Below are 27,669 nucleotides of genomic sequence, written 5' to 3'. Positions count from 1 at the left end.
CCCCTCACAGGGTCAGTATTATTCTGTTACTTTATGGGTGAGGACAATAAGAGACAAACAAGGGACAAAGCTGAGATTCTACTCCCAGACATTTACCATCTATAATAATAAAAAGGTAATATGCTAATTAGACCAGACATCCTTCCAGATGTCATTCTGGACATCCTTCTGGACAAAGCAGGGGCTGGAGGGAAGCCAGTCCGGGTCCCAGGTGCCAGAGGGAAGCCGGTGCCAGCAGCTGGGGGAAGGAAGGCCTACTCTTGCACAAATTTTGTGCATTGGGCCTCTAGTATGAAAATAATTAGGGATATTTAAAACACTTATTTACAAGGAAATATGCTCATATTATTTGCAATAGGAAAGGATTTGTGGGGTTAAAGAAGTAATGACATACCTTTACGAGGGAATACTTTTCAGTAGCATGTAGTCACTATACACATATTCACAGAACACTTCCTATTATGAAAGTCCTCACAGTGCACTGCTGAGGAAATGGGCTTTTCAGGATGCAGATCAGGAACCCTAGGTGTTGACCCTGCTTTTTCCCTGGGGAGGATAGGGTTTTGCTGATTGGATTTTATTTAAGAATCAAAGGGTCCTGTGTCTATAATCTGGCTCTTATGTGGGATTATTAAGCACACGGATTGTCTAAATCTTCTTGACTAGTTATGTGAGGCCCAAGCATGGAAGGACTGAGGTGTGACACCCTTGAGGGGAGGGGCACGTGGGGATCTGTGCAGGTGCATGGGGCACCTGTTCTGTGGGCCGCCTTTGCCTCCTAAGTTGAGGACCTTTGACTGTCAAACACAATTTAGAAAACACAAGCGGAGAAGGAACTTACAGGATATATGTGTGTGGTAGTTCCCTGATAGTCTGTTGGTTACAAAGCAGCATAATCATAATTACAAAATATATAAACAGAGGAAGAAACCACTAGAAGGATATATAATTAAAGGTTAACTGTGGACATTTTTGGATGGTAGAATTATGAGGATTCAATAGTTTTGAACTTGCCTATATTTTCTAATTTTTTCACTTTTTCTCCAATAGAACATATACTATCCCTTCCAAGTATATTTGATTGTGAAAGTTAATTCTGCTAATATAGTACTGAAATTAGCTTGCTGGTGTTCATTTAGGATTTTGGCAGGATCTGTATTTACTGGTGAACTTGACATATATTTATGTTTCCCTATTTTGTATTTTGGGGCAATTTTTGGCAGGTTTTACATCCTGGTGGTTTTAGCTTTAAAAATAAATTGGAGAGTGTTTTACCTGTTCACAATGTTCTAGAAAAGTTTAAATACAATGAGAATTATCTGTTCCTTGAAAATTTAGAACTTACAACCAGTAAAACCATCTAGTCCTAGAGCCTTTTAGAATGGCAATACTTTGGTGTCTTTTACAATTTATTCCTTAGTTAGTATCCATTCTTTCTTTTGTCAATTTGTATATTTTCCAAACAAATCTATTTATATTTTCAAATTTATTTATTTCACAAAATTTATATAATATTCCTGATAAATATAAAATGTATCTAGTATATCACTTGCTCTAAACTTTGCTTTCTCTTCCCTTTTTCTTTATTATATCTGTCAAAAGTTTTTCTATTTTATTCTCAAAGAATCAGCTCTTAATATATATTATAATTCCTGTATTATCTGGCTGTGCTGTCTTCTACATTTTCCATGTTTATTTTATGGTACTTTTATAAACTTCTTGAGTTGAAGGCTTATTTCAGCTATTTTTATTCTTTAATAATGGGAGCATTTGGGACCATCATTTTGCCTTTGAGTATGCCTATAATTGCAGGCGATCATCCTCATTATGCTGTGTTTTTATTTTCTTTACTTTCTACATAGACTGTTGTAATAGTTTTAAATTCTCCTTTGATCAAACAGTTATTTAGAAGACTGCTTTTCAATACAAGAGGACATTTAAGAAAGATAAGTATTTAGGTCCAAAAAAGAAACATGGGGGATGTAGCCTAGCAGATGGTAAACTTCCAGTGGGATGGTGGCTGCAGCCTGAAGGGAAACTCTTAGGGCTCAGGTAGGACAACCGGTAAAGGTGAGAAGGAAGGGCGGGCAGCACAGCTCCGTTACTGTGAACTAGGAGGAGCCGGGAATAGGACATGGCCTGGGGAAGGAGTGAAGGCCATAAAGAAGACTTACACAGCACTGTGCATACTCCAAAGGTCTCCCAAACCTCCTGGTGGCCTTAGGGGATGATAAAAGGCAGCAGAACCTGCCACATTTAGCAGGAGAGAAATTCAGTAACATGGAAGGTCCATAAACTTAGACATAAACTATGTCTTACTGTTGATGCCACTGGAGCATATGGAATTCTTTGTGTTACAAACAGAAGAATCCAGAGAGCCTCCCGAGGAGTCAACTGGGCCATTTCTATAGTCTACAGGGAACGAGGAACTAATGCCCAAATTCCAATTCCGGGAAAAGCTTTCAGACACCAGAGAGCACAGATGTCACCTCATGGTGCTCTGGTCATTTCCTGGGTTCCCATCCTTTATGAAATCACGTGTCATAGATGACAATAGCCAAGAATTCTTAACCAGCTGCCTGATGCTCTGCTCCCCTGGCTTAGACTGGGGCCATGCCTTCGGGCATCTGCTTAAACAGCACCACAACATTCTTGAGCTTAAGATTCCCGAGTTTACAGCATTCACACCTGACTAGTGATATTTAATAAGAAATATTAATTCTTTGGATTTATCAGGTTTCCTTTTTAGGATGGGTGAAGAATGCTCTCTTCTAAGTGGACTAAGACAAAAGTCCTGTTTGGACAGAGAACCTTAAAGGAAATTCAACATCCTTCTCTTGGCCATTTGGGTGGCAGCTGCAATGTGGCAGCAGCTTTGAGGGCCTGGGCCCAGCTGCCAGAAGCTGAAGGACCCACCAGCGCAACCACTTCCATGGGCGGAAAGCTGACCCCTGGGTGAGGCGAAGGCCACCTGGGGGGAGTGTGGGGACCTGGGGCGGTGAGACACAAGGCTGCTGGCCTCTGTGAGGCTGAGCTGGTTGGCTGTGGGGACGGTGCTGCCGGCGTGGGTGTTCATGCTCCAGCTGCTGAGAGTCGGCCGCCACTCAGATGAACGACCTCAGCAGTGCTTCGTTTGACCTGCTCATAAGACAAATGCAGCTCTTCTCACTTCCTCAGCATGTTTTACCCCAACTCTGTGCCTCTGGAGGTGAGCAGGGAGCCTCCCAACGCGATTGATTTTCAGCCACCTGGTCTACCACAGGATGCTGAGAGATTCTGGCCTATTGTAATTTAATGCTGGCCTGAGCTCCTTTCTCACCCGTCCTCAGGGGCAGGGTGCCCAGGGGCAGCTTCTAGAGATGAAATCATGTGGGGACACGCGAGACCTGCTGCCCCCTGCTGAGCTCCATGCTTCAGTGTGACAGTCCTTTCTCCCTTCAGGGAGAAAGTGGTTCTGCTGTAAAGGCCTCTTGTACCTTTTGAGTATCTTAAAGGAACAGCCAATTAGAGGTCTTGCCACTGTGTCCTTGCGTATCTAGCTCTTAATTTACTTAAATATATTTCCAGTTCGAGGAGGATTCACGCAGTGCAGCTCCCCCCGCCCCTCCGCTGCTCTCATGGGAATGCTGTAATCCATGTGGGAGCTCCCTCACTGCTTTAAAAAAATATCAGCTTCCCTGAGATGTAATTTACACACCACACATTCCACCTGTTTGAAGAGTGTAATTCAATGTGTCTGAGTATATTCACAGGGCTGTGCGACCATCATCACAATCTAATTTTTAAATATTTTGGTCCCCCTTTAAAGAAACCCTATGCCTGTTAGTAGTCATTCATCATCTCCCCTTCCCACGTTCTGCTTGTTCCAGTCCTAAGTAACCACTAATCTTCCTATTGCTATAAATTAAAGACATTTTAGATAAACGAAAGCATACAGTAGGCATCTTCTGTGTGTGGCTTCTTTCATTTGGCATAATGTTTTCAAGTAGTGTCCTTGTTGTAGCACGTATCCGCACAACCCGGTGGCTGCACGACATTCCACTGTAGAGTTAAACCACCCTTTGCTTACCCATTCATCAGCGAATGAACACTGCGCTGTTTCCACTTTCCGCTATTATGGATAAAGCTATGAACATCTGTGTAGACGTTCTTGTGTGGACGTACATTTTCACTTCTCCTGAGTACACGCCTGGGAGTGGGCTTGTGGGTCCTGCCGTAACTCTGTGTTTACTCCCTGGAGGAACGGCCAGACTTTTCCAAAGCAGCGGCACCACGTGGCATTCCCACCAGGTGTGCGAGGTGCAGTTTCTCCACATGCTTGTCAACACCTGTCATCATCGTCTCTCTTCCTGTTCACCCACAGGCACGGGAGTGAAGAGGGAGCTCATCGCAGCTCTGACTGGCGTCTCCCTGATGCCTAACAGTGTCGCTCATCTCTCTTCCTGTGCTTATTGGCCATTTGTACATCTTCTTTGGAGAATGTCTAGTCACATCCTTTGCCCTTTTAAGTTTTTTCATTATTGAATTGTAGTAGTTCTTTATAAATTCTGGATGCAAGTCCCTTACCAGATAGATAATTTTCAAATGTTCTCTCCCTGTCTGTGCATTGTCTTTTCACTTTCTTGATGGTATCCTCTGCAGCAAAACTATGTTTAATTTTGATGTGGCCCTCATCTATTTTGCCTTGTGTCACTTGTCCTTACTTGACTACTTTTAATAGTATATATGCTTGAATTTATATAGTTCTTTACATTTTGCAAAGCATTTTCTTTTGAAATCCCTTCTCTGAGCCTCGTAATAAACCTATGAAATAGGAAAGCCAGCTATCATTGTGTCCACTTTACAGAAGGCAAAACAAAAAAGCTCAAGGTTGCACAGCTGGTGAGTGGAGAGAGAGGCTGGCGCCAAGTCTTGGGCTCTTAACCTTTTGCACTCGGATGTTGAGTGTGACGGTTATTGAATGTATCAATAATTTGAAATATAAAAAAATCCAAATAAATAAGTTTGTATGAAAAGAAACTCCAGTTTTTTATTCTACTGCCGCGCTTTGTAAAATCTGGGGTATTTAAAAAATTAAATCCCGAGTAGAATAAAGGAATCGAGAAAAAAGCAAGCGAGTGCAAAGGGTTAATGCTAACCTGTGCTCTCTGAGGAGTCAAACTTCCCCAGCAAGTCGGATACATGACCAGCCCTTCTGGCCTCAGTCAGGCACTTTTAGATGATTTTGCCACGTGAGGCAGAATGGTATGTAGGCTTTAGAATCAGACCCAGACAGACATTTGATCTCTTCTGCTTGGTGGCTGACCTTGGGAAAATCACTTAACCTCTCTGAGCCTCAGCTGCTTCATTGGTAGCAATGGGCTGTAATGTTCTTAATTAGCACAATGCCTAGTATATAGCAAGTGCTCAATAAACATAGGTTAATTTATTCCTTAAGTTTCGTTAACTGTGTTACTGCTGCCAACACCATAGCCTCGACAAGTTAGAATTCCTCCAGCTACCTGCATTCTTAACCTGCTTTACCCACCTGCTCACTTCAGAGGATCCAGAAAATGTTTGCTCAGCAAAGAACCTGGCGACCAGCTAGCCTGACCCCCAGAAAAGGGCTGTTGCGGGGTGTGTCTAAGACCACACGGCACGTGAGCTTTCCAACACGACTTCATAGAAATCCTTCCATTTCCATAAACCCAGCTTTAGTGCAGGGCCCCCGACAGCTATGACACTGAGCAGGTCCAAGGACCCTCCCAGGGGAGCTGAGGGGCCCAGAGAGAGGCAGCATGGATCGCAATCGGCCACCATCATGTTGGCTTCTGAAACCCTCCTCCTAGCCTAATCTCTGTCTGAATAGACCAATTCCACTGCTCTCCCGTGTTTAAAGCAAATAAAGTAAGCCTCTGAATGCCAGCCGCCTGTGGTGTTTAATCTGCATCTCACCAAGGAATACAAGACTTAAGGATGATGAGCTCAAGGGAATTTTGTGGAAACCAGATTACGGCATCTGAGGGGCAGACTTGTGGCCACATCGGCTCCAGCTGTGACTTGTTGGCTGTTGTAACCAGGCTGGTTTGTTCCTGGGAAGGGCTGTTCCCACGGCTCCCTCAAAGGCCCTGTAACAGAGCATGGCTGCTGGACTGCTCCAACAGAGCAGGTACGACAACTGAAATAAGCAAAAACACAGCGAGGACTGCACACCTCCTGATCAGGAGCCCCACGGAGGGCCTTTCCTGGACTGGCTAACAATCAGAGGCTCTGTGGCCTCCTCCGTCCCCGCCCTCCTTTCTCACTGCCACCCGGGCTCGGCTTCAGCTCCCTCTCCTCACAGCCCCAAGAGGGCTGCCACGCGCATCACACAGATGGCAATGTCCAGAGGAAGGGACATTGCTCTCGGGGTTCCCTTGTGAAGGAGACCACCCCTTGTGCCTCCCTGGCTTCAATGACCTCCCCTCTCCATGACTAAACCAGTCCCACAGCAAGGCTCATAAGGCCGCTGAGACTGGCTTGGGAATTCAACGCTCACCCCTTAGGACTGGACACCTACCAACCTCCCTAAGAACCTGCCGCTGAGTGTGGGGTGCACAGGTATATGGCAAGTTCTCAATAAACATAGGTTAATTTATTCCTTAATTTTGTAAGGAGGCGGGGAGGCTGTGGGACAGGCACTCACTGGTGTCTTCCTCTTACAGAAAGCTTGCTCCATCATGAGATCCTGGGCAAATGCAAGGAGCCCAACGAGCCGGCTACCGGCTACAGGACCAGCAAGGTTGGCCTGATAGGTCACCAGCTGAGATTCCAGGAGAGAGTGGTGTCAACCTGTCCCTGTGGGTCTCCACCTCTCATCTATCAAGAGCTGGGCTTCAAGTGATGATGCCCAAGGTCCCTCTCACCTCCAATGTTCTTTGCTGAATCTCTAGTTAATGAAAAAGAAAAACCTGGTTAGTGCAGGGGAGAGGCTGGGGCCTAGCGTTGTGCTCCTAATGCTAACCTGTGCTCTCTGAGGAGTGACCTAATTTTAGTTACTTTCCCCTAGAAATGCCCAATATCAGAATTTCTAACACGAAGCTGTGTGAATCTCTATGCTAATTCTATTCCTCGCCCCCATTCAGCATGGTGAGCGGTGGGTAGGTCAAGAAGAACCCAGAGAATGCTGGAGCCGAAGGCATGGGTGGTAGTTCATTGACTAACATGCTGTCCTGTGTGTGTTTTCCTGAGCACCCCGTTTTCCCGAGGAGCTGACGTGGGCAGGCCGGCGGGCAGGGGGCCCAGCAGCTCGGAGAAGGTGTTGGGTCTCTTGGCGGTGCAGCCTGGTGTGTGCTGGCGACAAGGCCCCGGTGGGGCAGCGGGAACTTGACCTTGGAGTCTGGAACTGCTTGGCTGCGGTGGCGGCACATGCTAGCCGTGATCTCCTGCTTCATGACTGGATGGCATGGGCGCGGGCGCGGGCACGGTGCGGGCCCCCATGCCTCAGGAGCCCTGGGTGACGGTGCACCTTGTGGGTCTCAGCGCAGCCAGATGCCAAAGGGTTTTTTTTTTTTTTTTAACACCTGCCCACAGTAGATGATTTCCAAGAAGGCTTCTTCACCTCCAGCTGAGACACAAAGTACCTGAGGTGGTGAGGTGCAAAGATGCGCATGCTGCAGAGGGTGGGGTGCAGCCTTGGTGTGGGGCGGGCAGGCAGCGCCCCACTGCCTTGGACTCTGCAGCAGGCCGAGGCCTTTGTGGCATTCTCTCTGCGCTTGCCACCCCCGCACTCCCCCAGAAGGAAGGTGTCCTGTGTTACAGTGGAGCCGATGCCAACTTGGTTGGGGCTGGAGGTTTCTTCTCTGGCTGTGGGCAAAGTGACTTCACGGCTAAGCCACAGGCATGACCGGCCTGCAGCCAGTCGCTTCCAGAACACTGTCCATTTCTGGTTGAGGGCGGTGGGGGCTTTTCTGCCTTAAGCATGGAGAATGCTGCCCGCCGCACTGTTGCTTCGCACTCACTCCCTGCCTGGCACTGTGGTGGCGCAAGAAGCAGGATTCATCCCTGTCCTGGACGTCGGAGGGCCTGGAACTGTTCAAAGGAGGCAGTGCCTGGCAAGTGCTAAGTTCTGGGGCACGAGTCCTAGTTCTAAGAGTTGAGAGACCGGGACTACGGAGGCCTGAGCTTTCAGGAGGGTCCTGGGAGGAAGTGGCAGCGGAGCAGGGCCTCAGCGTCAGGGTTTAGCTGGGAGAACAGACGAGGGGCAGGCCCCGGCCCAGTGGGGGAATCATGGCAGAAGCAGGCGGCCAGGAGCCAGAGATTCCGGGGGTGGGCGCCGAGGGTGAAGTCAGAACAGCCTCTGACCAGGCGGTGGAACCGCGATCCTTACTTCGGTTTTATGGCGTCCGCACCATTCGAAGCCGGGGGTGATGATGAAAAGAGCTGACAGGTAGATCGGGACTGACCGATTCTGTGCGCCAGGCAGAGAGGAAGTTCTCCAAGCAAATGCACGTGATTTAAAACAGGGCGACTATTCTGAGTGGGGGAGCACTGCCCGGCCCCGCTCTGGTGCGGGCCCTGCGGGTGCAGGCCGCCCAGGCCGGCGGTGGGGTCTCCCCCAGCTCGCTCTGCAGAGCTGGGTGCCCAGGACAACGCTTGGGGAGACTCTAGCTCGTGAGGGAAAGCGACACCCCCACACAAGCTGAGAATGAGCTGAACCTGGGAGGGGGAAACCACCACATTAATTCAAGGGAAGAGCGTTGGACTCGGGCCTTTGTCCCTTCTCAAGCTTGCTGAGCGGAAAGGTTGTTTGATGGGCAAAGAGGGAGAAAGGAAGCGAGGAGGTGGCAAGAAAAAAAGGGGGGCGGGGAGGAACGACATAAACTAGAATGTGGTCAACAGAGTCTTATTGCTTTATTATTCCTGGGCATATGGTGCCACTGAGTCTGAGTTCTGTGACTCCAGCCCCACAGCCACAGAGTGTGTGCGCAGTGCCGCTCCCCGAACAGCTCTCCCCGGCAAGCAGCTCATCGCCCCCCCAGCACCCCTTCCCCACCCCCCGCAGCCCAGGGCGGCAGCCAGGCCACAGGGCTCCGCAGGGAGAAGGCAGGAGGAGGAGGAGGCGCTAGAGATGGTCCTTGCCACAGGCCTCTCCCGTTGACGCTTTGCTTCATTTCTTTGATCAAATTCCTCTGCTTCAAAGGTAGTCCCACTTTCCCCGATGAAGACAGAATGTGAGGGAGTTCACAGGAGAATCTGGAGGGGGGCAGGAGAGGACCGGAGGGAGGTACGTGGCCAGACATCAAAGCTGGCGGGCGGTGTGTGCCTCAGTCAATTCCGAGGAGCAAAATGCATGTGGGACCTCGGAGCGTAGGTGAGAGAAGACACCCCAGGAGCATCTTAGAACCTGGAACCCCGGGTCCCCTCCCCCTCGTGCCCACTGGCACATGAGCATGTGAGCAGCCTTCGGAAAGCAGGAGAAAGCGCCATTCCAACACTAAAACGGAAGCTTCCTCTTCCTCCCACGGGCTCTCGACTGGTCACAGCCGTTTTTATTTGCTGTTTCCTGTCAAGCTCGCTGGGCACCGGGACACTTGTGGTGAGTACAGTATAGACCTCTCAGGCACCGGAGGACTGGTCATATGGCGCCTGGCTGGGATAGTGACGTCGAGCCAGGCCTCATCTCTCCTTCGGGGGGCCCACCGCCCCAACCAACACGGGAAGGTGACCTCCCAGGTACTGTGACCTCTTCACTGGGACATACTAGGCACCTGGACCAGGATAGCGGAGAGGCTCACCTGGGAGAGCTGCCCACTGAATGGGCCCCAGCACTGCCAACTTGGGGTGCAAAGTGCCACCATGGCAGCTGGGTGTGTGTGCCTCACCCTGACCCCTAGTTCGCCCATGCCCTCTGGGGTGCAGGATGGCAACAGTCCCTGCACAGGGTGGAGAGGGGAACACTGAGTGGGGCCGGGGTGCCAGGCAGGGGAGCAGGCAGCTGGGAGCCCATCCCTGGGTGGCGGGACCATGTGAGCCATGGCTCCGAGCACTGCGGGTGTCCACTCGCCCACTGGACTTGACTTCTTAAACACACATCACCAGGGCGCCCGCAGAGCATTAAACCGAGTACAGACCGTCTGCGGGGGCTCCTGAGACGCCCAGGCCGCTGGCCCTGCAGGAGCTGCAGGGTTCTCCGACCTCAACCTTGTCTAATCAGAGCGTCCACCACAGGCTCCCAGGCTCCTGAGAGCCTCGCCTTGGGGGGGGGGGGGGGGGTGAGGGGGAGAAAGGGGACGCCCAGCTCCTGCCTGTAACTGAGCCAGCGACCTCTCTGCGTACACGCCCTGAGTGACTCTAACGTAAAGGCGGAGGCAAAGTTCCCGGACCATCTCCAGGTAACCAGGGGGAAGCTCAAAGGAGGCTCTGTGGAGACAAGATTTCAAATAACTGGGAGTCCCATGTAATTAAAATAGTTTTGGATTAAAATTGCCACTTCAGTAATTGCTTTTCTATTATAATATTTACACCGCTGCCATTGTGTACCTTATCTCGTTAATTACTGTTGGAAAAAAGTGCGGCACTGACTAGTTAACATGATCTGCTAACCAGGGGGGTCCCGATGCCTAAGGAACAGCTTGAAAGAAGGTGTCACCCACACGCAGTCCTGCTAACGAGGGCCTGGGAGCTGTGGCCACCTGCTAGGGGGCCGAGCTCGGGTTCCACTGCCTGCTGTTCTGAGAGGTCAACGGAGAACCCGCCTCCCCACCCCCCACGCCAGCCTCATCACAGACATGGGAAGGAGGTCAGAAGGTCTCTTCAGTGGCAGGAAAAAGCTTGCACTTTATCAAAACAGACAGCACTTGGCACAAATAACTCAGCGAAATAGAAGTTAGAAATGGCACCTGAAGGGCAGCAGGGTTGGGGCAGCAGGCCATGCTGCACAGAAAGTGGGAGCCTGATGCTTTCCGTGAGGGTATGCACGCGGGAGGGGCAGAGAGCCAGTCCATCCAGATGCCCTCCGCCTGTGAATGGTACCTCCCCCAGATGCCCCCAGCCTGTGAATGGTACCTCCCAGAGATGCCCCCCGCCTGTGAATGGTACCTCCCCCAGATGCCCCACCCCCGCCTGTGAATGGTACCTCCCCCAGATGCCTCCCCCTCCCGCCTGTGAATGGTACCTCCCCCAGATGCCCCCAGCCTGTGAATGGTACCTCCTCCAGATGCCTCCCCCTCCCGCCTGTGAATGGTACCTCCCCCAGATGCCCCACCCCCGCCTGTGAATGGTACCTCCCCCAGATGCTCCCCCCCGCCTGTGAATGGTACCTCCCCCAGATGCCCCACCCCCGCCTGTGAATGGTACCTCCCCCAGATGCCTCCCCCTCCCGCCTGTGAATGGTACCTCCCCCAGATGCCCCCAGCCTGTGAATGGTACCTCCCCCAGATGCCTCCCCCTCCCGCCTGTGAATGGTACCTCCCCCAGATGCCCCACCCCTGCCTGTGAATGGTACCTCCCCCAGATGCTCCCAGCCTTCGAATGGTACCTCCCCCACCTGGATTTCCAAATAGGCCCTACACTGACAGCCAGTATGACACACTCCACACACACAGGTACACACTCGGAGGGAAGCGCAATAAGGACCACTGTGCAGAATTTTCTATTGGAAAGAGATGCTTGTTCTGAAAAGGGAAACCTAGTTTTCAAGGAAGCCTCCTGAGGAGTGAGACAGAATTTGATTTAAGCTGCACCCACAGTGTCTATACAGATGGCCCTCCAAGATCCTGACATTTCCTTATGGACTTTCCAACAGCGATCAAATACTCTTACAGAATATTTTTTTCTTAAAAAGATGTTTTTATTGATTTCAGAGAGAGGAAGGAAGAGAAGGATGTTGGGAGAGAATCATCAATGGACCGCCTCCTGCCCGCCCCCTACTTGGGATCGAGACCACAACACAGGCATATACCCTGACCAGGAATCGAACTGTGACCTCCTGGTTGATGGGTTGCCACTCAAACACTGAGCCACACCCACCCGGCCATTGTTTTCTTAATGGTTTTTCAATCAAAATATGGCTTGGGTAGGGTTGCCACATAAAATACAGGGTACCCAGTAAAATCTCAATTTCACATAAACAGTGAATAACATGTAAGATTAGGGACATAGTTATATGGAGACTTATTTGTTGTTCCTGTATTTTTATTTGCTAAACCTGGCAACCTTAGGTTTAGTGATCTTTCTTGTCCATCCAATGCAAACACTGTAGGGGCCAGGCACTGGGGAGACATCCGGGGAGGTGGTGGATGGTTACCAGGGAGGTGAATGACCCTGCTGACCCTGGCAACAGCACCACTATTAAATAATGTGCAGGTGGTTTCCTGCTTGCCTTTTGGCAGTGTCTCCTGGGTTATTTCACAGGATCCCGATGGAATGACAGGTGCGAGGATTAATTATAACTGATCACAGATCGGGAAGTTTGGGAACCCGGAAGTCATCTTTCCCGTTGCCAGAGCTATATTTTAAGAGCAATGTCATTCAAGAGACATTATGATGGAAGAACAGTCAGAAGATACCGGAACGGGGAGATAAACGATCACCTGAGTCTATTTCAAAGTTACAAAACTCAGGGTTAAACGACTGCCTTTTAAAGCTTTTCAGTAAGTTGAGAGGGATGAACAGTGAGCTGACTGACCACTTTCCCAGGGAAACCAAAGTTGTTTATATCTCCAGGACTGCAACTCCCACCAGCTAATTCGGACCCTAAAGCGGCCAGATAAAGAGATCAGAATTTCCATGAAAAGAAAAGTCTGAACTGCTCCCGGTGCAGGAGTGGAGCGAGCCAACACCAAAGGGTCTTTAGCGCATCCACAGTGGCCGCGCTCCACCCACCTCAGCGGCGCCCTGCGCATCTGGGCAACAGAACATTGAAAGGTGTTCCTTTCAGCAGGGCTGGCGCGGCAACAGTGCTGCGGCGAATGGAGACACGCCCTCCTTGGGGCGCGGTGCCCAAGGAAAGTGGTGTCTGCACACTTGGAGTCCATTTCCCCAGCGCCTGTTCCTTGTTACAGAAAAGCTAGACAATCCTAAGCAGTTCTTCTCCTTTAGACCCTATTGTTTGCACCTTCCTATTGTGTGGAGCAGGTAGGGAGGGTGGAGAAATAGATGAGGCTGACTGCACGTGGTATATTTCACCCTAGACTCCTCTTTGGGGACTGCTCATGGGGGGAGGGCAAGGGACCCAACCCCTCAAAAATGCGATCATCATGGGAGATCCAGAGTTCATTTAGGAGCGCTGTCCCTGCCAGGGTTTTATCATTAAAACGTCCAACAGATGACCTTCACCAGAAAGCTCGGAGACAGAAACAACACGGGGGGTGTGCCCGGATGCACTGCGGGAAGCTGGAGAAGGGGAAGGTTAGGGCACTGAAATGTTAAACACCAAGTAAAGTGATAGCAATGGGGCTGGGAAACAGACAGAAGTCTAAGACAGTCACGGGAGACCCATCACAGAAATAAAGAGAAGACATTTATGGCCCCTCTCACTTCCCGCAGGCACTTTATCAGCTGATGGCGATGAGTGCTGGGAGGGTTACAGGGCGGGGAGTGCACAGGGTGTTCCACGGGCTGGGATACAGCTAAGGGGCCACACCTCCAAGGAAAGAGAGGCCTGGCCCATCCTGGGCTCACCGTGGAGGAGGTGACCTTTCAGAGAACACGGCTCCGTCAGCTGAGATGCAGGAGAGGTTACCTAGAGGGAGGCAGCTGCTGGCTAAGCCGTGGGATGGAAGCACTGAGGGCTGCGGGAGGGCTGCTTCACAGGAACTGTCTCCGGAGGCCTGACCATCGCTCCACCGTGGGCAGAGCAAGCCCTACCACCGCCGCTTAGGTGAGAGCAGAACAGCCAGCAGTGCTTGCGGAGGCGAGGCTTGACAGGCACACGATGGAGCGTGTCCTCAATGGGAAGGCAGGGAGTTCAGCAGCTCATTACTAGAGCCGAGTGTCACCAAAGGGCAGGGGAGCGTGCGAGGGGAGCGCTGGGGCCCAGGCTGGTTAAGCAGTAAACTGAAGTACAGGCAGGAGAGGCCAGGGGTGTGAGTGGGGAGGAGAGGCCAGGGGTGTCAGAGGGGAGGAGAGGCCAGGGGTGTGAGAGGGCAGGAGAGGCCAGGGGTGTGAGTGGAGAGGAGAGGCCAGGGCTGTCAGAGGGGAGGAGAGGCCAGGGGTGTGAGAGGGGAGGAGAGGCCAGGGGTGTGAGAGGGGAGGAGAGGCCAGGGGTGTGAGAGGGGAGGAGAGGCCAGGGGTGTGAGAGGGGAGGAGAGGCCAGGGGTGTGAGAGGGGAGGAGGAGAGGCCAGGGCTGTCAGAGGGGAGGAGAGGCCAGGGGTGTGAGAGGGGAGGAGGAGAGGCCAGGGGTGTCAGAGGGGAAGGAGGAGAGGCCAGGGGTGTGAGAGGGGAAGGAGGAGAGGCCAGGGGTGTCAGAGGGAAGGAGGAGAAGGGGAAGTGATGGCTCCAGCAGGAGGAAGAGGATGTGGGCGGGCATGGGAGAACGGACACGCTGTGCCCGGTGCCGCAGAATGGGTCTGACAGAGCCGGGCTGGAAGGGGCATGAGGAGTCACGCTGGTTGAGCCCCGACTGCTACTGACCTTCTGACACCCAGAGAGTGTGTGGCCCCACGACCTGGAGCTCTGCTTCACTGGACGGAGGCCGGGAACTGATGATGGGCCCAGAGGAAGAGCATGTGGGAAGCGCTCACATTTAAAGGCCCGTGGGACAGAGTGGCTGTAGAGGCCTGAGCATCATGTGGCCTCACTTGGAAATGTGAGGGAGCAGCCAATGTCTCCCCCCCGCTGGAGGGACAGGAAGCCGCTAGGAAAGGCAAGTCCCAGGAAGCACCGTGGGCCTGGCTCTCCTCTCCCGGCCAGAGGCCCGTCTGCGAGGGACCACAGCCTTCAGGGTCTGCCGTCTCCTGTGTTAGTGCAGACAGCGCAGGACTGGGGTCCCCGCGGCTCTTCCTGGAGAGCAGACTAGATGAGGCGTCCCCCACAGGGCACAGGCCGGGGAGCCCGTGCGGGCGCACGTCATCCGTTTTGTGCCAAGTGGCGCAAACAGGAGTGCTCCCTGCGAGGAGGTTGCCTGCGCTCTGAGGCTGTGGCCCGGCCTCCGCAGAGGGCAGCCCTGGGTCCCCTGTGCTCCAGCCCGCGCCGCCCGAGCTCGGGGCAGGGCCGGTTCTGTCCTGTTCTAAGAGGTCAGCGGGGGGAGTGAGGATGGGGCCCTTGGGCAACCAGGCCACAAACAGTGCCTGCGCCGCCACTCGGTCTGCCCCCCAGAACCCGGGGCTCCGTCAGCTCCAGCTCTTGGCAACTAGTTCCATCACCACAGGCCTCAGTGTCCCTCACAGGAAGTGGGGCAGTGGCACCGACCCAGAGAGCTGTCTGCGTGACCACAGCAAGCCCTGCGCCGGCCTGGTGTGGTGGGTGCGACACCGAGGCCAGCGGCGGCAGGAGGCCCAGCTGACCATGCCTGGTCAGGGGGTCCCATTCAGCTTTGTGTTCAGTCCAACAGCAGTGCAGGCCGCGCCCGGGAGCCAGGCAGGGACAGGAGCGGATGAAGTGGGAAGGTCAGGCTGCCCCAGCTGATGGGGGCACATCAACCTTTTGGCTGCAGCAGGGAGCTCAGGGCTCTAAAACGCAGCCATAAGGCCGGCCGCACGGCCAATGCTGGCCCAGGGCCACCTCTGGAGGCGGTCAAAGCAGCGCTCAGGGGAGGCCCACGGGGGAGAGGAGGGAGGAGCAGAGGGGCAGGCCCCGTGCCCAGAGCTGGCAGCTGGACCGCCCCTGCGCCAGCTGGCTCTGCAGGTCTGAGGAGTGAGATGGCCCAGGAACTGTCTGGGAGGAATTTATTGGGGAGGGGAGGTGGGGAGAAGATGGGGGAGGTGTGGGGAAGAGGGGGTGGAGGGATTCATTGGGGAGGGGAGGTGTGGGGAAGAGGGGGTAGGGGTACTTATTGGGGAGGGGAGGTGTGGGAAAGAGGGGGTAGAGGGATTCATTGGGGAGGGGAGGTGTGGGGGATTTATTGGGGGGTGCTGTGGAGGAGATGGAGGGGTGGGAGTTTACTGGGGAGGGGAGGTGTGGGGAGAAGATGGGGGAGGTGTGGGGGAAAGAGGGTGGGGGACTTATTGGGGAGGGGAGGTGTGGGGAAGAGGGGGTGGGGGTTTATTGGGGAGGGGAGGTGTGGGGAAGAGGGGGTGGGGATATATTGGGGGGTGCTGAGGAGGAGATGGAGGGGGGCTTACTGGGGAGGGGAGGTGTGGGGAAGAGGGGGTGGGGGGACTTATTGGGGAGGGGAGGTGTGGGGAAGAGGGGGTAGCGGGACTTATTGGGGAGGGGAGGTGTGGAGAAGAGGGGGTAGAGGGATTCATTGGGGAGGGGAGGTGTAGGGAAGAGGGGGTCGGGGTTTATTGGGGGGGTGCTGAGGAGGAGATGGAGGGGGGCTTACTGGGGAGGGGAGGTGTGGGGAAGAGGGGGTGGGAGTTTATTGGAAAGGGGAGGTGTGGTGAAGAGGGGGTGGGGATTTATTGGGGGGTGCTGAGGAGGAGATGAAGGGGTGGGGGGCTTACTGGGGAGGGGAGGTGTGGGGAGAAGATGGGGAGGTGTGGGGAAGAGGGGCCTGGAAGGCTCTCACAGCACAGAAAGGAGGTTCCAGGGGTTTGACTAGTTTTCTCCACGAGAAGGAGATTAAACAGAACAAAAAGCAGTTGGGGTATCACAGTTTAAATAAACTTCCACCAAAAGCAGCTGAGTAGTTTGGTTTGAAACAAAACAAGAAAACCCAACCCTAATCTATCTACTGGCTTAAACCCGGAGCCACGCCATGTTTCTGCAGCCGGCCCTCCACCTACCAGGGACGTAGCTCAAGACAGTGGCACCCTGTGTTAAGAAATAGATGTGTGTATAAAAAAATGCACCTTGTTTGAACTTTCTATCCTACCTAATAATAGACAAATATGCAAATTGACTGTACCTTCGCTATGCCCGCGATTGGCCAGGAGGCGTGGGGGGGGCGGGACTCGGGGTGGTCGGGAGGGGGGGCGGTTTGATTGGGCCGGCGGGACGCTGAGCTCGCGTTGCCAACGGCGGCTCGAGCTCAGCGTCTGCGCCATGGCTGTGCTGTGGCACAGAAGGGGCCTCTGGGGCAGAGCTCACGTCCCACCGTGGACCATCAAAAGTGGGGGAGCTGGGTGCCTGTCCGCTCAGGCACCAGGCCTTTCAGAAGCCTCCGCCGCACTGGTGCACCAGCGGACAGGCACCCAGCTCCCCCGTGATCGAAAACGAAAGCGTGTAGGGGACCCTACACGTGCATGATTCAATCATGCACTGGGCCTCTAGTTTTTCCTATAAAATATTTCAGTTCAATTTCCCAGATGGGATCAGTGAGGACGGTGACCACACCCACAAAATTTAAAGAGTGGGACGGGTGAGACTGTAGATTATCTTCACGTGTAATTCGTCTTAACATCTGAACAGAACTGACCCCTAATTAACTAATAATCAGCACATTCTGGGCAGGAGAGCAAGTGCTTAATTTAATTAGTAGTTATTCCAGAAGGTGTCTGCGTAATTCTACTTCAAAAATAGCATTTTTTGAAAAGGAGTAGACAACAGCGACAAAGGTTGAGATCTATACTAATTACATCAGAGTTTTATTTCTCTCACTTTCAACTTTGAGCTGTCCTGTTATTGGATACATTAACATTTGTTTGGATGCATTAACAATGAAATGAAGAGCAAACATCAGACACACAATGTGCTGTTGTTCTCCGTCTAGAGGTGACAGTGACGTAGTGACAGAGACTTTCAATGAGAGTAACTTAGAGTTCCGCTGTCTAATACGTTACCTCTGGTAACTTCATCAACTTAGTCTGAGAGCATGAGTCCCGACGTGGGCCACTGTGGGGTGACGGTCCCCATGGTTATGTCTCGCCTTCCATGGGGTGTCTGGTTCCCTCCGGCCCCTTTCCGCAGCCGGTTAACCCCCCCACGGTGTGGACGATTAGCTCACAGACCCCTGGCTACAGGAGCAGGCGGGGAGGGTGGGCTCCCCACCACAGGAGATCAGGGTCACCTGCGAGAGGGCTTCCCTGCCAGCAGAGAAGGGAGGAAGGACTCTCCACGCCAGAACTCCAGCACCTCAAATCCGCGAGAACACCGCTTCCCAGTCTGGCCGTGAGAAAGGGGACCACCCGGAAGGGGGGGCGGTCTGGAATATCAGGATGTGCAGAGATGTACATTGTGTTTTTTTAAACTTTTGATCGTGGTTTCATATATACAGGGTGTCCCAAAACATGTGTACACAGTAACAGCTGATAGCTCAACAGATGTTTCCTTTCAGATTTAACCCATTGGAATAAATACTTATTCAAAGTGTGTATACATTTTTGGGGGACACCCTGTATATATCATACAAAATGCACCATCTCAACCATTTTCAAGTGGCATTAAGTACATTCACACTGTTGTGCCGTCATTTTTTCACACTATCTTCCTTTTTCTAAAGAGGTCACACCCTCTTAAGGCCACGCTGAGTGGCCCAGCTATTCCGAGAGGCAGCTGTGGGCTCTGATCACAGGGTTAAACCTCCTCCCCTCCCCCAGGCCCTCCTGCTGCTCCTTATTCCCAGGCATCAGGTCCCCATGGTTCCCGGGCTTCCCCAAACCCACTGAACCACCCCAAAGGGCAATCAGTGGCTTCATACAACTTATTCGCTCAAAAAGGCTGTAACAGTTTCTTCCAGGCTGTCCTGTTCTGTTTGTAAAATACAAGTTTGGGAGCTTTTAAAATGTCTGTTATTTACCTGATAGAACTCAATGGCTTCTCAGGAGCTATTCAGTTGTAGTGTGGAAATTAGTGCAGGGGGTTTTAAAAGCTGATTTCAGACCCGATAGCCTGCATTTGCTCAGACGGTAATGTGGCCTGTTAAGCTAACAGCTGCCCAAGGGGGCGGGAGGCTGCGAGGCAAGGGGGCCACCTTGGTGAGCATGGCAGGCCTGTCGTCCTTAGAGGACATGCGGCCACTCAGTGCTTTCTCTTTTATCACAGTCCCCAAACAGATCTCGACCCGAGATCCCCATGTGATCTGAGAGATCGTGTTGGCTTTTGAAATGTGATTATTTGCTTTGAAATAATAAAATGAAAACGGTTCTCTGGCGACCAGCTGGATCAGCTGCAGGCGGGCGTGAGCCTCCCGAGGCCCCCGAGGCCCCCAGTGGCTCAGGGGAGAACAGGCTGGAGGAGAACCTGCCACAAAGCAGGTCAGAATGAGCAGCAGTGAGGGACAGTTCTTGGGATACGCTGATCTCATTTTCCTATAATGTCGGTGTAAAAACACGCCCCATACAGTCCTAGCTGGTTTGGCTCAGTGGATAGAGCGTCGGCCTGCAGACTGAACGGTTCTGGGTTCGATTTCGGTCAAGGGCACATACCTTGGTTGCAGGCTCCTCCCTGGCCCGGGCCCTGGTTGGGGCTTGTGCAGGAGGCAACCAATCGATGTGTTTCTCTCACATCAATGTTTCTCTCTGTCTTTCCCTCTCTCTTCCACTCTCTCTAAAAATCTATGGAAAAATATTCTCGGGTGAGGATTAAAAAAAATTTTAAAGACACAAACAAAAAACATGCCTCATACAATTGGTTATTCATGGTTCCACATCTGAAATCCACACTAATATTTTTCTTCTTTTGGTTTTTACGCCTCTTGGTCGGACTGGAAGAGAGTCTCATGTTCGTTGGGGAGAGACTTTGCCTAGTGGGGCAACAGAGTGATTGCTAGGTTGTCAGAGCCCTTCTATCACCACCTCGTTGAACCTGTCCAGAAACCTAACAAGGGGACACTCCTATCCTCCCATTTATGCAACTGAGGAAGTTCAGGCTCAGACGGTGACTCCTTGGCCCAAAGCAAATTCCAACCCAAGTGTCAGGATTCAGACCCCCTTGCTTGCTCCTTGACGTCCAGGCCGCAGTTGGCATTTCCCTCCTTCCCAGGAAAGCAGAGATGGGCGGCATTCTTGGTCGTTCTTGTTGGAAAGGCGTTGGGTAAGTCATCACCGAGCAGCTGCTTTGTAGGCAGGGCGCCCCACCGTTCAAGGTGTGGATCCTGTTCTCTGCTCGTTGTGGAGAACAGACAAACGCGTGAGGGAGCAGAGGGCAGACGCACGCCCGTGTCAGCGAGTACGTGCTGTGCTAACGGAATAGGAGCTGTGGGAGTGGGGTACGTTGGTTATTCACAGTTTCTGTGGAAGATGAGGCTGGACCGCAGGCTTGAGGAAGCGCTGTGGAGCGATGGGCACCCCCACCCCAGCGCCTTGCCTGGCGGCTGCCGATAGCCTGCAGGGCCCACACCTCGGGCGGGGGCTGCTGCTCCTTGCTCAGGCCTCAGCCTGGCCTTGCTCAGGCCATTCTTTCTGCAGAGAAGGCTGGCTCTCCCGTTCTCCATCCTGGGGGGCCTGTCCTGATGCCACTCGTCCTTCACATGCCACCTCAAAGGCCCCTCCCCTTCCTCTGTGCTCTGAATACTTCAGTGTTACACCTGTACCCCGCTGGTGACACTCTTTTCCTATAAATTTACGGGTGTGTGTGGCTGGTGTTACTGAAGCAGCTAAGAGAACTGACTAGAGTCGGACAGGCCAGTCTGGAGGCTCTGGCTAAGTTATGTATCCCTGGAAACCGGACTCACTGGGATTTTAGGGAGAGTATTTGGCAAATGAAATGAAATGAAATGAAATGAAATGAAACTTCATTGAAAATGTCATTCCTCAGGTCCTCGTGCTGAATCTCTCCTTCCTGGCTGAGAGGGTGGTGTGAGGTTTAAAGGGAGTCAGGTGTGTGAAGTGCTCAGCACAGCGCCCACACACGGCTGCTGTAGTAGACTTAGGGCTGTGTGCACATGTCCATGTTTAATACACAGTGGTTATGCATATGTCTACATGTCCTCGGCCACTGTCAGCTCCTGCAGCGTGGGCTCCATCGTAAGGAATGTGTGTGTCTTCCATGGAGACCAGCACAATGCCTCGCCAAGCGGAGGAGCTCAGAACTGAACCTGCATCAAATGAATGCAGGACAGAAAGAATCTATATATATAAAAGCCTAAGTGACCATCTGACCATTTGCCAGATAGCTATGATGTACAATGACCACCAGGGAGCAGATGCTCTGACCAGCAGAGGAGGGAGCCCGATTCCTCATGGAATCGGCCATGGGTTAGGTTGCTGCTGGGGCACTGTCAGCCCTAAATCTGCTTCACTCACACCCCGGACCCAGATAGGAGGGAGCCTGATTCCGGGGTGCATCACCTGAGAACCACCCTCTCACAATCTGGGACCCCTTGGGGGATGTCGGAGAGCCGGTTTTGGCCTGATCCCTGCAGGCCAAGCCGAGGGACCCCACCAATGCATGAATCCATGCACCGGGCCTTTAGTTACAAATAATTGGTGGAAATAAGATGGGGGCAGTTTGCCCAGCTGGCACGGCTCAGTGACTGAGTGTCAAACTATGAACCAGGAGGTCACTGTTCGATTCCCAGTCAGGGCATGTGCCCAGGTTGTGGGCTAGATCCCCAGTGAGGGGCGTGCAGGAAGCAGCCAATCAATGATTCTCTCTCATCACTGATGTTCCTACCTCTCGCTCCCTCTCCCTTCCTCTCTGAAATCAATAAACATATATTTAAAGAAAGATGGGGGGCATTTTAAGTCCTTGGACAGGGTGAAGCATGAGGAGGGGGAGGGACCGGAGATCATGGCCTTCACTCCCTCTGGGTGCAGAGAGCTCTCAATGGCATCACGTGTTCACTTCTGTCATTATTTCTAATTTAATCCACTCTAATTGCACAGGGTGATTTCAATCCTTTGAAATTTTTTAAAAAGACTTTCTTACCTACTTTTGGACTAATTTTTTAAATTGAATTTGCTGGGGTGACACTGGTTAACAAAATTACACAGGTTTCAGGTGCACAACTCTACAACACATCATCTGTATACTGTATCATGTGTCCATCTCCCCAAGTCAAGTCTCTGTCCATCACCATTCATCCCCCCATTCCTTCTGTACCTCCCCCACCCCTCCTCCTCCTGGCAGTCACCACATTGTCGTCCATGTCCATGAGGTTTTTTTTTTCTCTTTTTTCTTCCTTTTTTTGCTCAATCCCTCTATCCCCCTCCCAGCCACCCATCCCCCCAACAGCTGTCAGCCTACTCTCTATCTATGAGTCTGTCTTTACTTTGCATGTTAGTTCATTTTGTTGATTAGATCTCACACATGAGGGAAATCCTATGGTACTGGTCTTTCTCTGACTGGCTTATTGCACTCAGCATAATCCTCTCCAGGTCCATCTAGGCTGTTGCAAAAGGTAAGATCTCCTTTTTTACAGCCAAGAAATATTCCATTGTGTAAATGTACCACAGCTTTTTTTATCCACTCATCTACTGATGGGCACTTGGGCTGCTTCCAAATCGTGGCTGTTGTGATGAATGCTGCAATGAACACAGGCGTGCGCAGATTCTTTCAGTTAGTGTTTTGGGTTTCTTTGGATAAACTCCCAGAAGCGGGGCTGCTGGGTGCTAAGGCAGTTCCATTTTTAATTTTTTGAGGTAACTCCGTAGGGCTTTCCTCAGTGGCCACACCAAATGCATTCCCACCAGCAGTGCGCGAGGTTCCCTTCCCTCCACATCCTCACAGCACTTGTTGTCTGTGGATTTATCGATGACAGCCATTCTGACAGTGAACAGTGCATCTCAATTCTGTGGCATCTGTAGGCAGGGCCCTGCGTGGACCCTCAGGGGTGAGCCTGGCGGACTCTGCCTCCGAGGTGGTCTGCTGCCTCAGGGACAGCCAGTTCCAGGAAAAGGTTTCCTATTTAAGTCCAAAGTCGCCACTGTTTAACCACAAAACCGTCATTCATGTGTTCATTGTTCTCTTTCATTCATCAAATAACTTACTGTGTTTTTCCTAATCGCCAGGAACTGTGCAAGGTGCTATGGATTAAAAGATCACCTTAGTTATGAATGAAAGGTTACAATTATTATAATTATTAGTAGAAACCAAGACAGTTTTAGTGCACACCGAGTAGTCTTTGTCAGAATATAGGTGGCCTGAGTCGCCTGCCCCTGACCCCACCCCAGCCTGCTTTGTTGCTGAGTGAAGACGGACAGGGGGCCTGGAGGCCTGTCCCAGCTCTGCCGCTCGCTGCCGGTGGCCTTGGCTGAGTCCCGTCACCTTCTGAGGCTCAGTCTTCTTGCTGGTCACAGGTGGCTGTCAATGTGACAGGGCTTGTGAGCGCTGTAGGAAGCGTTTATTTACACGGCATCCCAGAAGGACGTCATGACAGTCCCTGGCACTGGAGACTAGAGACTGCTGCGGGTCTCAGGGTTGACACCTTTCTCCAGTGAACCTCCCGGGCATCTTCCAGGTTCAAAATGTGGAATTTCTGAAAAGTCCTTCCTGCCTTGCTTCGGGGACACGTCCAGTCCTGCTTTTAGATGCAGACAGACTCACAGGGAGGTAAAACCTCTTCACTTTATGCCATTCCTCACTTAGTTACTCTCATCCTCTTCTCCCTAATGGGAAGAGGACGTTCGATGGGCGAGACTGACTTGAGGAAGCTAAGCTGAGAGCAGCAAATGCGGGAGCCAGCGGCCCTCTGGACGACGAAGCCCCCAGGGGTGCGTGGCCGCTCCTGGTCGCCCGCAGCCCTGCACCGCACGGCGCTCGCCCGCTGGGCTCCCGGGATGCGCTCAATAAATACTTGTGGCATAAATGAATAAATCAATGGTAGTTGTTTGGATTTCAATATAAATGGATCCTGGAGCTGAAATATTGCCAGATGGGCTGACAGGGCACAGTCTGGTGATGCGTCTCCCAGGCTATAAACACGCAGGCATGTCTGCCGTGGCAGGCTGACATTTCAGAAGATGATTACATGCACGATTTCACCAGGGCCGCGCGTGCCCTCCAACTGCAGCGCTTCAACAACTGTTTTCACGTTGGCTTTCTTGTTCATTCCTTTTTTTTTTTTTAAGTCGAGCACCATTTTTCCCAGCTCCTCCTATTTGTAGCTGAACATGATTTATTCAGATGAAATTAGGCTCCGTTTTTATAAAGCCCAAGTTACTGCAAATGATGCTTGAGGTTTCGCAGGAAATATGAATTCCCGATCAGCCATAAAGCACCGCTGCGGAGCTCGAGGCCTGCCTCCGGGAGCACGAGGCGCCGGGTGATTGACACCGAGTCCTCGCTGCCTCCGCTCCTGCCCCGGCTTCAAGATGGACCTCCGCCTCCTGCAAACGCGCAGCTGCTCGGCTTGATAAATCACAGGGCCCTTTTTTTTCCACCACAGTTATCTACTATTTACTGCTTAGAGGGGAAGTGAATCACAGCGAGAGGATTTGTATGCTGCGTACATCCTTCCTTCTCCTCCGGCACTTTGCATATTTCCCACATTCCTGCGGTGCACGCTTTCCCGCGCAGTGCGTCCACACAGGGCTCACCTGGGCAAGCAAGCCTCAGGCCCACTTACCCCGGGTCTCCTTGCCCCTCTCTACCCACCGACACACAATCCCTAAGAACAAAGGACACCGAGAGGCACACACGGTGAGGAGCAGGTAGGGAGCACTGTGTCTTTTTGCAAGTTGAGGTGTTCTTGTAACTGGCTTGTCTGCCATACAGGGAATTTTGCCCCCTCGTCCTGCCCTGGTCTCCTGATGTTTTTCATTATGGGGGCCCCACTGGGCCTTGGGTATGCCAGCGGACACCCAGTGGCGTATAACAGATGAAACACTCTACAGTTGGTGCTAGAAAAGAATGAAAAACAGGCCACCCCACCTACACGTGGCCCTTCCCGTCGTGCGGGGGGCAGGCGTAAGTTGGGGGACGTCAGATTTGCTTTGTGACTGTGATCCTGTGTTCATCTGCGGACACACTGGCTGTTCGGGCTGAACCGTAAATTAAGCTCATCGCTCAGGCCAAGCAAAGCAAGGCCAAAGGTTTTCTGTGGGGCTGACCACAGATAATTCTTAAATTTAGGTAACGAAACATTTCATCGTTTTAATTTACCAGGCTGTGCTTTGGTTACCATGGACTCACAACTTCAAAGCATACAGTATGCGCTACCAGACACCGCGCTCTCCCAGAAGGCCTGCTTAGAACAGGAAACCGGAGAGGTGACGAGACAGGCGAGACCGGCCTCCCAAAGATGTTTGGACAGTCTCTCCCCTCTGACACCTCACAGGGATGAACCTGCTACGGTCCTTACGAAGGACAGAGAAATGCCACCCCTTCTCATTGTCACTCGTCTACCAGGTCCCGCCTCAACGCCTCGGAAGCAGGCTTCCTGCCCGGGACGCAGAGAACAACAGCAGGCTTCCTGCTCTGCAAACCCACACCCCCAAACCCAGCCAGCCAAACCCACTGCATCATCAAGTTGCACATCTTGAAACAAAACAGCGCTAAGCCCCTACCAAATGTCCTTGTGCCCCGGGCACTCCAGGCGGTTGTGCGGCCACATGGAAGCGAGACGGCCCCGCGGGGCGCACCAGCAGGACGCCGAGAGGGGAGCCGTGCGCCATGACCTGGGCCAGCCTGCGCCACCCTGTTCAACTCGACGTGTAGAACTCAGGACGCATCCCTTAAGATCTAAACAGTGTTCCGTTTTTCTGGGATAAAAATGAAAGTGCTGCCTCATGTGGAATTTTATATCAAGAGATGGTTAACATGCTGAAAAATAATAGTTTAGAAACCAGAATAGTTGGTGTAAATGAATGTGTACTAGGTGAGTACCAGGCAACGGGTAGCCAGCGATACTAGGTTAGATCTCCACCTTGGGAAGGTCAGAACCTGGGGCAAATATTTACGCAGTTCATCCCCACCCTGGTCGACCATTTCCTAGAAATTACTGGTTTCCTCCCAGATTAGGTAAGTGGTAGAAAATGACTTCTGTTACTGAGTCTCTAACTTAAAACCCTAGAAAATGTGAGTCCAAGAATTCAGTCAGTGTTCTATGTCCTTATTTGAAAGGAGGGTTTCTGATGGCATCTCCAAATGGTCACAGATGGTTCTCACTTATGGAAATTACGCGTGTGGCCCGAGCCAGGGGACACAGGACAGGAGAAGCACAGAGCAGGTAGCTGCAGACAACCCGGTGCTAGGCCAGCAGGCGGAGCAACTCATTACTTTGAAATGAGCCAAGTTCCCCCAAATTTGAGCAGAAAAACTGTTATGTTTAAGGGGGAAACGCTCTACTCCACGGGAGGACAGAGAGTTCGTAGAAGAGTAGTGACAACGGGAGCCTCTGTCTCTAGGGAGCGGACGGTTTCTTCTCATGTTCTTCTGCACTTAGTCATGCAACCAGCAGGGGCCCAGGTGCTAACTTACTGGCTGAGGAGCTCCAGGGCCTGACCAGGAGGGGTTGGAGGGCATTTCAGAACAAAGTCAAAGGGAATAGCACTGCTATTCACCCATGGACCTTTGCTAGCCAGGACAGGGCCACGTGTCTTCTGGGAAGAAGTCCTAATTTCTGATTGTATCTTGCAACCAGGTCTTCAAAGGGAGCCCATACTTTCCTAAAATAGGTTTGATTCCTTCTACCAGAGGTCATAATGACATTTCGTACCTATATATTCAGCTTTATTGAAATACTAGAGGCCCGATGCATGAAACTCTTGCAAGAGTAGGTCTTCTTTACCCTGGCTGCCAGCACTGGCTTCCCTCCGGCAGCCAGGACCCAGGCTTCCTTCGAAGCCCCAGCTTCATCCAGAAGGTCATCCTCTAATTAGCATATTATATAGGATAATCCTATATAATAAAAGCCCAGTGACCGAAATGGCAGAATGACCAGAGACCAGAAGTACTGGCCCCTTGCCCTGGCGGGCCCTGCCCCCCAGCGGGGACACCCCCCCCCCCCCTCCAGATCCGGGGCTCCATCAGGGCAGGCCAGCTGGCCCCCCGCTCCCTCCCCCGGACACGCAGAACCTTAGCAAGTGAAAAGAATAATAAACCAACAACTAAAAGGGCCTGATCTGCTCTCAAAAGTAGCTATAGATCCCATTCAACTATTTTGATACAGTAAAGCCAGATGTGAAACACAGTTTGAGTGACAGTTGATTAGGTTTGTAGATCTCATTCATAATACAAGTCAGAAAACCAGCTGAAGCGCGGCGCGAAGAGCCAGGCACTCAGGACCGTGAATTGGGCGCCATGCATAAAGTATTTCAGGGGAGAATCTCATCGAAAGCCAGATTTCCTCTAGCTCCCGGGGAAATGATATGGAAAAAGTCTGAAGAAAACATCTCCAAGTAAATGAAGTACTTATTGCTGAAAAATGAGCTCAGATCGCAAACAATTCCAAAGTTCAGAATTTACTGCGCGCTGAGGCCTTTCCCTCCAGTTCCTGGTCTCTTGTTTCACTAACAACAAGGGACTCTCCACACTTCCTGTGAAATACAACAAGGCGATTTTTGCAGTAATAAACCCACACGGGCATGACAAATCCAAGCATGCAAAACGTTTAACACCCCAGCTCCCAGACACTTGAGGGACAAAATCCGATTATGAATTATATGCTACAATAAATAGGGCTCGATGTTTCATAAAGCAATTTATAGTTCATAAAAATGACAAAACATACCTGTCAGACAGAGCGTGGAGCGCGGTTCCCTGGGCTGCCTGTGGAAGAAAGGGCA

At 52.0% G+C, this 27,669-nt stretch overlaps 1 protein-coding gene across 1 annotated transcript in view; it reads right to left on the bottom strand.

Moving 5' to 3' along the window:
* The window catches only part of AFF3 (ALF transcription elongation factor 3), a 492,503-nt gene that overhangs the window by 65,697 nt on the left and 399,137 nt on the right, over positions 1-27,669 (bottom strand). The window contains exon 11 of the mRNA XM_054728175.1: positions 27,615-27,652. Coding sequence (XP_054584150.1) covers positions 27,615-27,652 — 38 coding nt within the window. The remainder of the gene's footprint in view (positions 1-27,614; positions 27,653-27,669) is intronic.

Source organism: Eptesicus fuscus, chromosome 16 (genome assembly GCF_027574615.1).
Source record: "Eptesicus fuscus isolate TK198812 chromosome 16, DD_ASM_mEF_20220401, whole genome shotgun sequence".
NCBI lineage: Eukaryota > Metazoa > Chordata > Mammalia > Chiroptera > Vespertilionidae > Eptesicus > Eptesicus fuscus.
This window is presented reverse-complemented; position numbering and strand designations above follow the sequence as displayed.